The 11752-nt window shown below is 36.7% G+C and overlaps 1 protein-coding gene across 2 annotated transcripts in view; it reads left to right on the forward strand.

Moving 5' to 3' along the window:
- The window catches only part of LOC107568141 (kinesin-1 heavy chain-like), a 23671-nt gene that overhangs the window by 1295 nt on the left and 10624 nt on the right, over positions 1-11752 (forward strand). For both annotated transcript variants that reach the window (XR_001606721.1, XM_016253995.1), the window contains exons 2-12: positions 4748-4835; positions 5052-5125; positions 5353-5457; positions 8077-8125; positions 8251-8306; positions 8397-8484; positions 8659-8783; positions 8965-9069; positions 9895-10040; positions 10127-10275; positions 10355-10545. Coding sequence is in view for 1 of the 2 variants with exons in the window: in XM_016253995.1 (XP_016109481.1) it covers positions 4748-4835; positions 5052-5125; positions 5353-5457; positions 8077-8125; positions 8251-8306; positions 8397-8484; positions 8659-8783; positions 8965-9069; positions 9895-10040; positions 10127-10275; positions 10355-10545 (1176 nt within the window). In the remaining variant the exon portion in view is untranslated. The remainder of the gene's footprint in view (positions 1-4747; positions 4836-5051; positions 5126-5352; positions 5458-8076; positions 8126-8250; positions 8307-8396; positions 8485-8658; positions 8784-8964; positions 9070-9894; positions 10041-10126; positions 10276-10354; positions 10546-11752) is intronic.

Genomic DNA, 11752 nt, shown 5'->3' on the forward strand with positions numbered 1-11752 from the left:
GCAGCGTGCAGTATCACGTGTCTAAACAAATAGCACGTGCTGTCAGTGATTTCAACCACTAGAGGCCGCTCTCGTACTGTATAATGACAGCAGACCCTTCTCAGCCGTTCCAGCAACGGACGCAACCCGGAAAACTATCGGCATGGATTTTTGCCGATAACGATAGTTCCAGCAAAAAACTATCGGTGCCGATTAATCGGCAAAACCGATACATCGGTCGACCTCTAGTGTTGAGTCACATCCTAAAGTTCCCTCCTGCACTACTATGTAGTGTACAGGTAACTATTAGGCGGAGCGGTTTTGTGGTTTTGCTGTGGAAAATCTGATCTGGAAGTTTTTCTGTCTTACTGAGTGAAATTGCAATATCGCGTCTAGAATTTTTCATCTTGTTCTTCATTTCTGCAGTGACACCATACTGTCTGACCAACACTTGGCCTTTTGTTTTCCAGTGCACTGATGCGTTTTGTGTGTGTATTTGAGAGTCGGCCAAATGAGTTTTGTCTTCCAGCTGCTTTGGGCAAGTCAGCATCAAGCACCAGAGCAACTATCCTGGTCCGGTGTAATGGAGCGTGCGTGTGTTGGTATAATGGCTTTCAGCAGGTGGATAGGGTCATAACTTGGGCATTAAATCTTGCTGTAACGAAGGAAACCAAACCTGTCTGTCCAGTCACACTAGGGATGGGCGATATGGGCTTTAAAATATATAACGATAATTTCTGATATTTATTGCGATAACGATATCAATGACGATAATTTAGGGAATCCTGTTTTTTCCTATATTTACCAAAATAGGGTGTTACACATAATGTAATGACTGTTTAATTCATACTGGAAGCCGGAGGGCGCCTTTGCGCAGAAACTTCACATATACATAGTAGAAGTAATGCTCCAGGAAGAAGTATCCAGTGATCGCTGTAGCTGAATAAAACGCAGATAAAGAAATTTTAACTTAGGAAACCTGAAGACAATAAACATGCGATTGCAAAAAATATATGGCATCTGTGTTCTTTAAGCAATCTTGGCTATTTTTTATAAGGATAAAGTATATTTATAATGCAATGCTAATCGACATAGCCTTTATCACTGTATATAATGCTATAAAATAGTATGATTTCTGCCTTATTCTGTGATACGAAACCACGTCTGATCACAAAAATAAGTTATTTCAAACACTCGACTATGTTATGAAGTTAATATGGAGAAAAAGCATGTCAATAAATTAAAATATCTTTGTTGGACAACAGGTTTGTAAACGACTCATACACATGTAAAACTGTGTCGCACACGTGCTACTGTAGTACATTTACTCAAGGCTCAGACCGATTGTTGTCTCTGTACAGCCCTATCCAAACCTTCTCCAGATTGTAGAAGGAGCTGCTCAATTTCACGTCCGCCTTCCTTCACGTCACTCCACACAGTCGTACACAGAAATATGTCAACAACTAGACTTTATCGTTATTATCGCGGGAAGACGAATTCTTATCATGTGGAGAATTTTTACCGGTATATCGCAAACGATAAGATATTGCCCATCCCTAAGCCACACATACAAGGATCAGCATTGGGAATATGCATGTCTTGTTGTGTTGATATTGTTCTCATTTCACTATTAGTTCATAAGGGAATATGCTGTAATTACAGCTCTTTTTATGCTTGTTCCTTTCTTTTCTCTATTTGTCTCTACGCAAGCACAGCACACGCTCTCATGCATGTTTGAAACTAACATGTGACGAACGTTCCCATCTCTGTGACCGTTGGGAGCACAATTATAATCTCTCATTGGGAATACAGAGAGCTGTAAACAGTGCTGTTCCAATCGTGGCTGTGAAGGAGGCCTCGGGACATTCAGCTACTTCAAAAACACTCTTCTTGTAGTCTTGTGATTGTCTGAAGACATTAAAATAAGTCATTTGAAATTCCAAAGCTGTAATGTTGTGCATTATTAATATTTTAAAACACAGAGCATGCTCTCATGTATGTTAGTCTTTGATTATTGAGACATTTTGGTCACTGAATGTCCAAGTTATTTGACAATGAAAATATTAAATGTTAATATTGACAGACACATTCTACATTATAATGACTTTATAATACATGAGGTAATTTAGGGCTGGACACAATAATTCAATATCAATATGTATCGCAATATAATTTTTTTCAATAACGGTGATATGATTTTTAAACAATACGTTTTCATTTTAAATAAGCCCGTCTCCAGCAAGGTTATTTTCATAAACGAAAACTAAAAAAAAAATCTAAATAAATTGATGTGTGTCGGTTTAGGGAAATACCCGTAAATGGCGCATCATGCACGTGAGGTTATCTGACGGAGAGACGCAAAGCAGTTTAAAGCAGAGTCCTGCACGGATCCTGTTAGGTAAACCTGCATCCGCAGTACACAACAGAACACCCGACCCGTTATCCGACAGCAGCCAGCACACCCATTTAATTCTGTTCTGACCCGGTTTGACATAAAGACCGCAACCTGAACCGCACCCGCATTAAATAGGCTACTGCATCAGTAAGGCAAAATTATTTATTTTCTCATGTGACGCAAGCAATCAAACCAAAATAGGCATTTTAAGTTGGTGCTTTGAAGAGAAATAGACAAGCAGCGCAACAGAATAATGACAAGAACGCGCATTCTTCCTGTATACAATACAAACTTTTGCCTACATCTTGTGAACAATCTGCCAGGCTGTTTTGAACAAATGTGCATAAACTACATACTTAAATCTTCATAAATGAAAAAAACATACTTAGATATGACTTTACTGTTTAGTGCCATTGTCTCTCCTTAAACTCTGCAGTGTATAGGCTATGCGGCCGTTAGTCCTTTACAGAAGCATTAAAAATAAATCTTAAACATAAAATGATATAGGCTACAGAAAGCGAGCAACGAGTAATAATGCCTACCGAATAACGAAAGTGTTGTCTCTTAAAAAATATTATTATTATAATATTATTAATAATAGTATGAAATAAATGCATAAATTATAGTAAAGGATTGTCAGTACATGATGCACATTGTCTGTTTTTAAGTATTTTTGGAGATTATGCAAATGACTGTTTATTAAAGTCAGCAATTTTGTGTATTTGTGTCATTTGCTGAGATTATGTGGTCGTATAGATATAGATTCAAGATATCTTGATATTAGCGGTGGTCATTGGACACCAATATAAGCCTCTTTAAGGGGTCCAATTATACTTTTTCACTTTTTTAATTGTAGTCAGTGTGTAGTGTGTATGTTTGAGCATAAAAAGGTCTAGAAAGTTACAAATCTCAAAGTCCACTCCAAAGGGAGATATTTCGTTTAAAAAAAATCCCTTTTCAAGAACTACATCGAGCGGCTCGTTTGGACTACAGCGTTTGTCTTCCGGGCTTTGTGATATCACAAAGCGGCTCATTGGAATATCATTACAAATAATTACTACAGAAATTCGAATTGTTGGAGGGTGGGGAGGGGCGAGGAGGTGGTTAGAACGCTAGGTTGAGTGAGTGCATCAGACGAGACGATGAAGAAGAAGTGCTGCTGCAGAGTTAGTGCATCAGAGAAAACCAAGAAGAAGAGCTGCTGTGCTGTAGCTTCAAATTTTCGGCATGTCTAGAACAATTCTTACAAGTATAACACGACGTAGCTGGACGCCGAGGACAGATGCCGAACGGCGCCGCCGGTGTGCCTACACTCATAGAAAATAAAGTATTTGAATTTTAAAGATGTGACGCGACGCTGCGCTTCTCGTCCGGTGCGTGACCGCCTGAACCGCTGTTTTTTTCACCTCCGTGCCCAAACGTCTTTGTTTGGGCTTCCGAAAGCGGATGATGTCAGGAAACAGTGGTTGCAATTTGTTTTTCAACTCTGTTCCTGAGCATTATAACCCCAATTTGCTATTGTGTGCTGCGCATTTTACTGAGGACAGCTTCCACAACATAAGGGAGTACAGTGCCGGATTTGCCCAAAAGTTTTTGTTGAAAGATGGAGTAAGGGGCGTGGCAGTACTGAAACACCGTCAAAGCTGTTCGCCAATCACAACGCACTGGGACAGCTAACCAATCACAACACATTTTGTTTTTCGGAAGGCGGACCTTCATCAAAGCCGGAACTAATCGAGCCGTTTGTGCCAGGATGGGGAGAAAGTTATTTTAATAATGTGAATTATGTGAAAAACAATGCGTTTTTCGAACCACCAAGCATGAGAGCATGTTCTAGTACACCCCCAAAACAAAATCAAGACTTTGTAAAAGAGCATAATAGGACCCCTTTAAAATGAAATTTAGATGTAGGCTTGTGGTGTTGTAGATGTGAGTGTAATGTTGTGTTAGAGGTTGGTCCGGTAAACTAATCTGCCTAGCTGTGTTACATTCACAGCTGTTTCCTCACCTGGTTAATCTAGTCCTGTGTTATAGTGGTATGGTGAGGAAATTTGCCATTTGGACGGTTGACAAGAAGTCAGTCGGCAGTGGAGAGGTCACGTCAACCAGAATCAGCCAATTAGGATCACGAGGAAATGTTCCTGCTAATGAGCAGATTCATCACAGAACTTGCTTCTGTAACCTTTAAAGTTCATTCGGTGTAGATTTTGTCAATATGATTTAAACCAAGAAGTGTTGAAGAATCAAAAGAACTGATTCTTTAAAAGACTCAGAAATCTTTCTATGTGAATTAGGCTACAGAATGTAAATTAAGCTGCAGTTTGTGTATGCATAATGAGCCATCATTCATTCTCTGTCTCGCTTTCTCTCCAGGGAAAGCCGTATATGTTTGATCGAGTATTTCAGTCTAACACTACTCAGGAGCAGGTTTACAACGCTTGTGCTCAGAAGATTGTTAAAGGTGAGAAAGGAGTCCTCCAGGAGACATGGCATCTGGATCACATGATTCAGGAAATAGTTATAATTAATTGACTCCAAAAAAAAAAAAACTTTCATGTTTCCATTAATATGTAATCATTAATAATTCATTGATATGAATTAAGCATCACTAAATACCGTATTTCTTGTATGGGGCATTTATTCAAATGGAATATTTTGCTGTGTTTGTGCCCTGCAGATGTGCTTGAGGGTTATAACGGTACAATATTTGCTTATGGACAAACCTCTTCTGGAAAAACACACACTATGGAGGTGAGAATTCCTCTAGAAATAAACATATTCAGAGTCAAAAATAATTGTTTACTGCAACGGGCAGTATGATTTTCAACAACTAGCTACTTTAAAACAAGCTAAGTGTGTTTTTGTTACTGATTTCACTGATTCCATTTTTGCTAATTATGACTATCAGTATATTTACTGTACCGTAAATCATCAGACATTATCATAGCATTTGAATTCGTGTTTGTGCAATTGTTTAGGGAAACCTGCACGATCCAGATGGCATGGGCATTATTCCGCGGATCGTCCAGGATATATTCAACTACATTTACTCCATGGATGAAAACCTGGAATTCCATATCAAGGTTTGAAATGAACAAAAATAAGTGCTAAATACTCACAGGGTTCCCACTGACATTTTCAGACATGGAAAAAATGACTTGAAATTTTAAAGGTCAAAAGTTGTAGGAAGCTTGGTGAGTCAATGACGTGACGCCTACATTTTCTGTCTGTTTGCATTTTTTCAGTTAAAAATTGGTTTAAATGCATAAAAAAGATGCCATATATATGAAGAACCTCTCCCATGTATGAACTCACTTTAACTTTTCAAAAAACATTAGTTATTTGTAATTTTTCTGTTATTCAAAGTGTCAAAATATCATGTGGTGCGACCGTCCGGCCATAACTTTTTTTTTTTTAAAACATCTTTGAAATTACCCTAAATTTATTCAAATTAATTGTATGCACTATTTGGCATGATTTCCAGTGTTTTGTAATCCTGTGTAAAATTGCAAAGCATTTGTATTTATATTTCCATCATAATATAAAAACAAACTTTGTCCGATGATGTCCATTTTATGAAATATCATGTGGTGCGACCATCAAGAAACTACCATTTTGGGACTTTTATGTTGAAATCCATTCAAAGATAGGACTTTCCGTCATACACCAATTTGCTAAGGACCCATGGAAGCATCAAGCAGGTTTATAAGTCTCTTTCAAATTTGAAAAAAAAAAAACTTTTTAACGACTGTTATGTAGTTACCACATTTGGATATCATGTGGTATGACCTTAAAAAAACAATGAATATTAAGTTATTTCTGCAAGTATTTATTTTCATTATAAATTTCATAGTGACCTTTTGTGGGAAGCTAGCTTGTTTTGTTTAGGTGGCCAATTCTGTGCTTGTAAATTTTGACTGAATTTGAAAATATCATGTGGTGCAACCAAATATCATGTGGTGCGACCACTGCAGAGTGTATTCCATTATAGATATATGTCCCAGACTGGCAGTTTTTGTGCTTTTATATTCAATTGATGGTTTATATACATAAAATATCTTATTTTAGTATAATTTGGAATAGATTTTTATGCAATTTGGGTCATTTCAGACGGTTTATGTTTAATCTTTGTACAATATGAGAAGAAATGCAAAAATAATTCAGAGCGTGTAATTTTAGTTGAGTAATTATGCATTTATTAGTAATTTATTATTTATTTATTAATAACTATTTAAATCTATTCTGTCAGATTCCACTGCCTAGCAAAGTAAAATAAACGCTCACCATAGGCAGCATGCTAATTCTGACCCTGCACTCTAGCACAAAGTCCAGATGTCATTTTCTACTATAAGAAAGATTTTCATGTTGTTATCTCAGAACCTGAGCCAGCAACCTCCCCCTACTCTAAATTGACCCATCGCAAAGACCTGCCCCCCTTAGTTACTGTTGCTACGTCCAACAAACCATGGCACTTTTATGCCATACATCATGTTCTTACGCATTGAAAAATACATCACAGAGCAAAGAGGACACTGGCAATGAGCTGACAGACAAGACAGAGCTGGTTACTTTTAGTATGAAACAAAGTCTCAGTGTTCAAATTTTGTCATTTTTAAAAAAAAAATTAAACAACAAATACAGTTTTGTGGCTCTTTAACATGTCGTGACAGATCCCTGTTGCGCCTCAGTTCAAGCGGCACATGAACTGACCTTCTCTTCATCTTTACTATTCATAGCACGAAATAAACATGAATGAATATCAGAAGGTATCTTGTTTCAACCATGAAAATGTCAATACACACCATTTTTCAAGTTCACTGACGTTAATCTACTCTCCTGTCTGGTTTGTTTGTTGGACAAAAATGATGGATTCGGCGTTATGATATGTCGGACTGCCTGTTAATCAAACTCCCGGCGAAAGGGTCAATTGAGCAGCCAATACTGGGCAAAGTACAGAAATAACTGGGGCTAAAGAAATGCCTGCAGTTAATGCCACATGCTGCACTGTCTCTTTAAATAGATTTTTTAATGATATAACGTCTTTGTGTCATTTGGAGTGACCACTCATCATGTGGTGCGACCAATAATAGCAATAACTGTATTAAATAAAAAATAAAATATCTAATTTCTGTGGTTGAAATATGAATCACTGCTACAGTATGCTTAAGTGAATGGTATTTTTAAAACATTTTTATCAGTTTTATGCAATTTACAGGAAAAAGAAGTCTGTTAACTACATTTAAGAAGGCAACTCTGAAATTATAGAACAAAAAAAGAGAATTATTTACAAAAACTCAAATGAAATGCAAATACTTGTTTCTAAACACTTTAATTACTGAGAACATTTTAAAAAATGTTAAGGAAATTATTTAATTTTAATATAAATCATGGTCGCACCACATCACAATTTTTAAGGCTACGGCCAATTCATCTAGATGAAAAAACACTAAAATCACTTAATTTTACATTTTAATATGAATTTGTGTACACAACATTCTTAATGTTTGAACAATTATACATATATACATATAAAATTATAATATTTCACAATATTAAAATAAATGCAGCCTTGGTAAGACTTTCTTTGTAATAATTTTTCAAAAAACATTAAAAAAATCTTACTGACCCCAAACTTTTGCACAGCAGTGTATTAATTTCAGACAGCTGGTAATGAAATTCACAGAGCTCTTCTGCATTGACAGGTCTCCTATTTTGAGATTTACCTGGACAAGATCAGGGATTTGCTGGATGGTACGTATGACTGAATATGATACAGATTCTATTGTGTTTGCATTGGTTTTTATTTTAGAGATTGTTTAATCTGAGTGTGATCTGTCGTCTAAAATAATAATGATAATACATAATTTTTCTTTCAGTGTCTAAGACCAATCTGTCTGTACATGAAGACAAGAACAGAGTCCCTTATGTAAAGGTGAGGCTGTGTTTTAGTAATTAGCTGTGCATGTATTAGTAAAGGAGTGGTTCAAATGTTTTCCCTGTCTATCTCTTTCTCCATCTGCAGGGTTGTACTGAACGGTTTGTGTGTAGCCCAGACGAAGTGATGGACACCATTGATGAAGGCAAATCCAACAGACACGTGGCTGTCACAAGTAAGCCCATGCAAATCAGTCGGACACACTGCATAGCTGTTTTTAACAGGCTGAATCTTTCCACACCTGTTGCTGTCTGAGTTGTGCGAGAGTAGTGTTAGGATGTTCTTTCTTATTTGATTTATTGAGTTGAGTGGAAATGGAAACTTGTGTTTTCTCTGTGGTGTGTGTCAGACATGAACGAGCACAGCTCCAGGAGTCACAGTATCTTCCTGATAAACGTCAAGCAAGAGAACTCACAGACGGAGCAGAAACTGAGTGGCAAACTCTTCCTGGTGGATTTAGCAGGAAGCGAGAAGGTTATCATTCTACTTCTCTCTTTTCACTTCCTCTTTCCCTCTTTCACTTGTTCTCTCTCTTTCTTTTTTAAACCCATTTACAGACATTTTCAATTATTCTCAGCTGGTTTCACTTCAGGACCCATAATAGTGTATGTGATTTGATTAGTTCCTTATTAATGTTAGTTTTATTTTGTGGCAGGTCAGTAAAACCGGAGCAGAGGGTGCTTTATTGGATGAAGCCAAAAACATTAACAAATCTCTTTCCGCTCTGGGCAACGTCATCTCTGCTCTAGCTGAAGGAACGGTAGGTGTGATGCACCTGAGCTGTACAATTCACCACCCTGCATCTTATTTGCTGAATGAAATCCAGAACTTGTTTCTTAGTAGTTTTGGGGTGCTGATTCGAATGATAGTCCCTGTTTTGCTCAAGCGCACTTTCTTACAAATTATGATTTACATTTCGTAGCATTTTTGCTTTCCACAAACAATTGTAAGGTGAAGTCATCATAAAAACTGACACGAAGACATGATTCCCATCTTCCTCTGAGCTAGGTTACAGTTATGTTCAATTCCCTGCCATTTTCACACATATGAATGAATCTGGAGGCATTATAACATGTCTAATACTGATTTCAAGGTTAGAGTTATGGCCATTGACAGAAGAAAATGCAAGCATGACCCAAATGATTTCTGCAGAATCTGTGGGTGTTTTACTACATCCAAACAGTGGCAGAAAATGACAGATTCTCTGAAAAGTGCTTATTTATTTATACATTTGTGTATATGTAAAGTTCTTTGACATTAAACATATTTTTCCACTCCTTTGCAGATTATAATTTAAATGATGCATTTAAACTTTTGAGATTTGTCTTATTTTATTTTGACAAGTGCGTTAAAGCTGATGCATGTATATAATTTGAAAAAATATTATAAAAAAAAAAAAACTGTGTGATGGCAGTTTGTATTTATTTTTATTTGACTCTGACTCTAATTTTTATTAGGTGATATTGGGTCTTTTTTGTATATCAGCATCATTTCTTTTTCAAGATGCAGGGCTGTGTTATATATGATCAGCTGCGTCATTAAATGGATAGACAGATAATGATTGAATATTTCTTTCCCCTGTCAGACGTACGTTCCCTACAGAGACAGTAAGATGACGAGGATCTTGCAGGATTCTCTGGGTGGAAACTGCAGGACAACTATAGTGATCTGCTGCTCTCCATCTTCCTTCAACGAGGCCGAGACCAAAACTACGCTCATGTTCGGACAGAGGTGATGAGATATAAACAGACTGAGAGTTTTAATTAAACTTTCGTTTTGAGTGACAAGTAATTTTTTCAATTTTTCACTGTTCTCAGAGCAAAGACCATCAAGAACACAGTGTGTGTGAACGTGGAGCTGACAGCTGAGCAGTGGAAGAAGAAATATGAGAAGGAGAAAGAGAAGAACAAGACGCTAAAGAACACCATCACCTGGCTGGAGAACGAGCTCAACCGCTGGAGGAACGGTACTGTAATAACACGCGCTTCATACTCATTCTGCTGCATTCACTGAAAATTACACACAACTGTTTTGTGTGTTCTTAGGTGAGAGCGTCCCGATTGAGGAGCAGTACGATAAGGAGAAGGCAAATGCAGATGTTCTGGCCCTGGATAATGTGATGAATAATGATAAATTCACCTCGTCTCCCAGTGTGCCCGGCCTTAAATTGACTGATGCTGAGCGTGAGAAGTGTGAGGCTGAATTGGCCAAACTTTACAAACAGCTGGATGACAAGGTGAGATGAACTACTGACCTTAAATGAATGAAGATTTTGGACATTTGCCTTTGGAATGTAATTGCCAATAATTGTGTTCTGTTGTGGTCTATTAACTAAAGCTTGTATCTTCAAGACCAGTAGTATCTTCATATATTGTCTGAAATAAGAGTCTCATTTCAGCATTTCCCCCCATATCATTTGCTCCGGTTAAATTATTACGAAGAAATATACAGTAGGGATGTGTATTTTTCAAAAACATTGTAATCGAATATTTGGGCTCACAAAAAATTAATAGTCAATGTTCTGTGTTCAAATACCATCAACTTGTTACACAGCGCCACCCAGTGCATTTAATTATTACTGACTTTTACTTTACATGCTTAGGATTTATCATGGATTCCCTGCATTTATGGCCAGCAAAGCAACACGTAGTAAAATTCGAATAGTGTTTTTATTTTTCAAATGATAATTCCAGATCGAATATTTGACTTTGTGCACACCTCTAGTATACAGTACCATTCAAAAAAACGTTTTTACACTTATTCAGCAAGAATGTCTTAAATTGATCATATGTGACAGTAAAGAAATTGATAATGTTATAAAAGTTCTCTATCTCTAATAAATGCTGTCCTTTTGATCTTTCTATTCATCAAAGAATCCTGACGAAAAAATATATCACAGTTTCCACAAAAATATTAAGCAGCATGACTTTTTTTAGCATTGATAATAAGAATAATAATAAGAAATGTTTGTTGAACAGCAAATCAGCATATTAGAATAATTTCTGAAGGATCATGTGACACTAAAGACTGGAGTAATGATGCTGAAAATTCAGCTTTGCAATTAAAGGAATAAATTATATTTAAAAAAAGCAGTTATTTGTATATTTTGAATGGTATTTACATTTATGCTATTAACATTACTTTTGTTCAAATAAATGCAGACTTGGGGAATATAAGAGACTTTAAAAAAAAATCATACTGACCCCAAACTGCATGATATCGACCATCAACCACCCAGCTCTCTTAGACTCTCTTTATTAATAATAATGTAAAAAACAAAGTTCTGTTGTAAAATAGTTAAGATGTGCTTCAAGACTCATTCATTACATTCATTCTGTGTTTCTCTCTCTCTCTCTCTCTCTCTCTCTCTCTCTCTCTCTCTCTCTCTCTCTCTCTGTTGTCTGCCTGTAGGCTGAAGATATAAAATAACAGTCTCAGCAGTC

Source organism: Sinocyclocheilus grahami, unplaced genomic scaffold, assembly GCF_001515645.1.
Source record: "Sinocyclocheilus grahami isolate Dianchi unplaced genomic scaffold, SAMN03320097.WGS_v1.1 scaffold1220.1, whole genome shotgun sequence".
Lineage (NCBI taxonomy): Eukaryota > Metazoa > Chordata > Actinopteri > Cypriniformes > Cyprinidae > Sinocyclocheilus > Sinocyclocheilus grahami.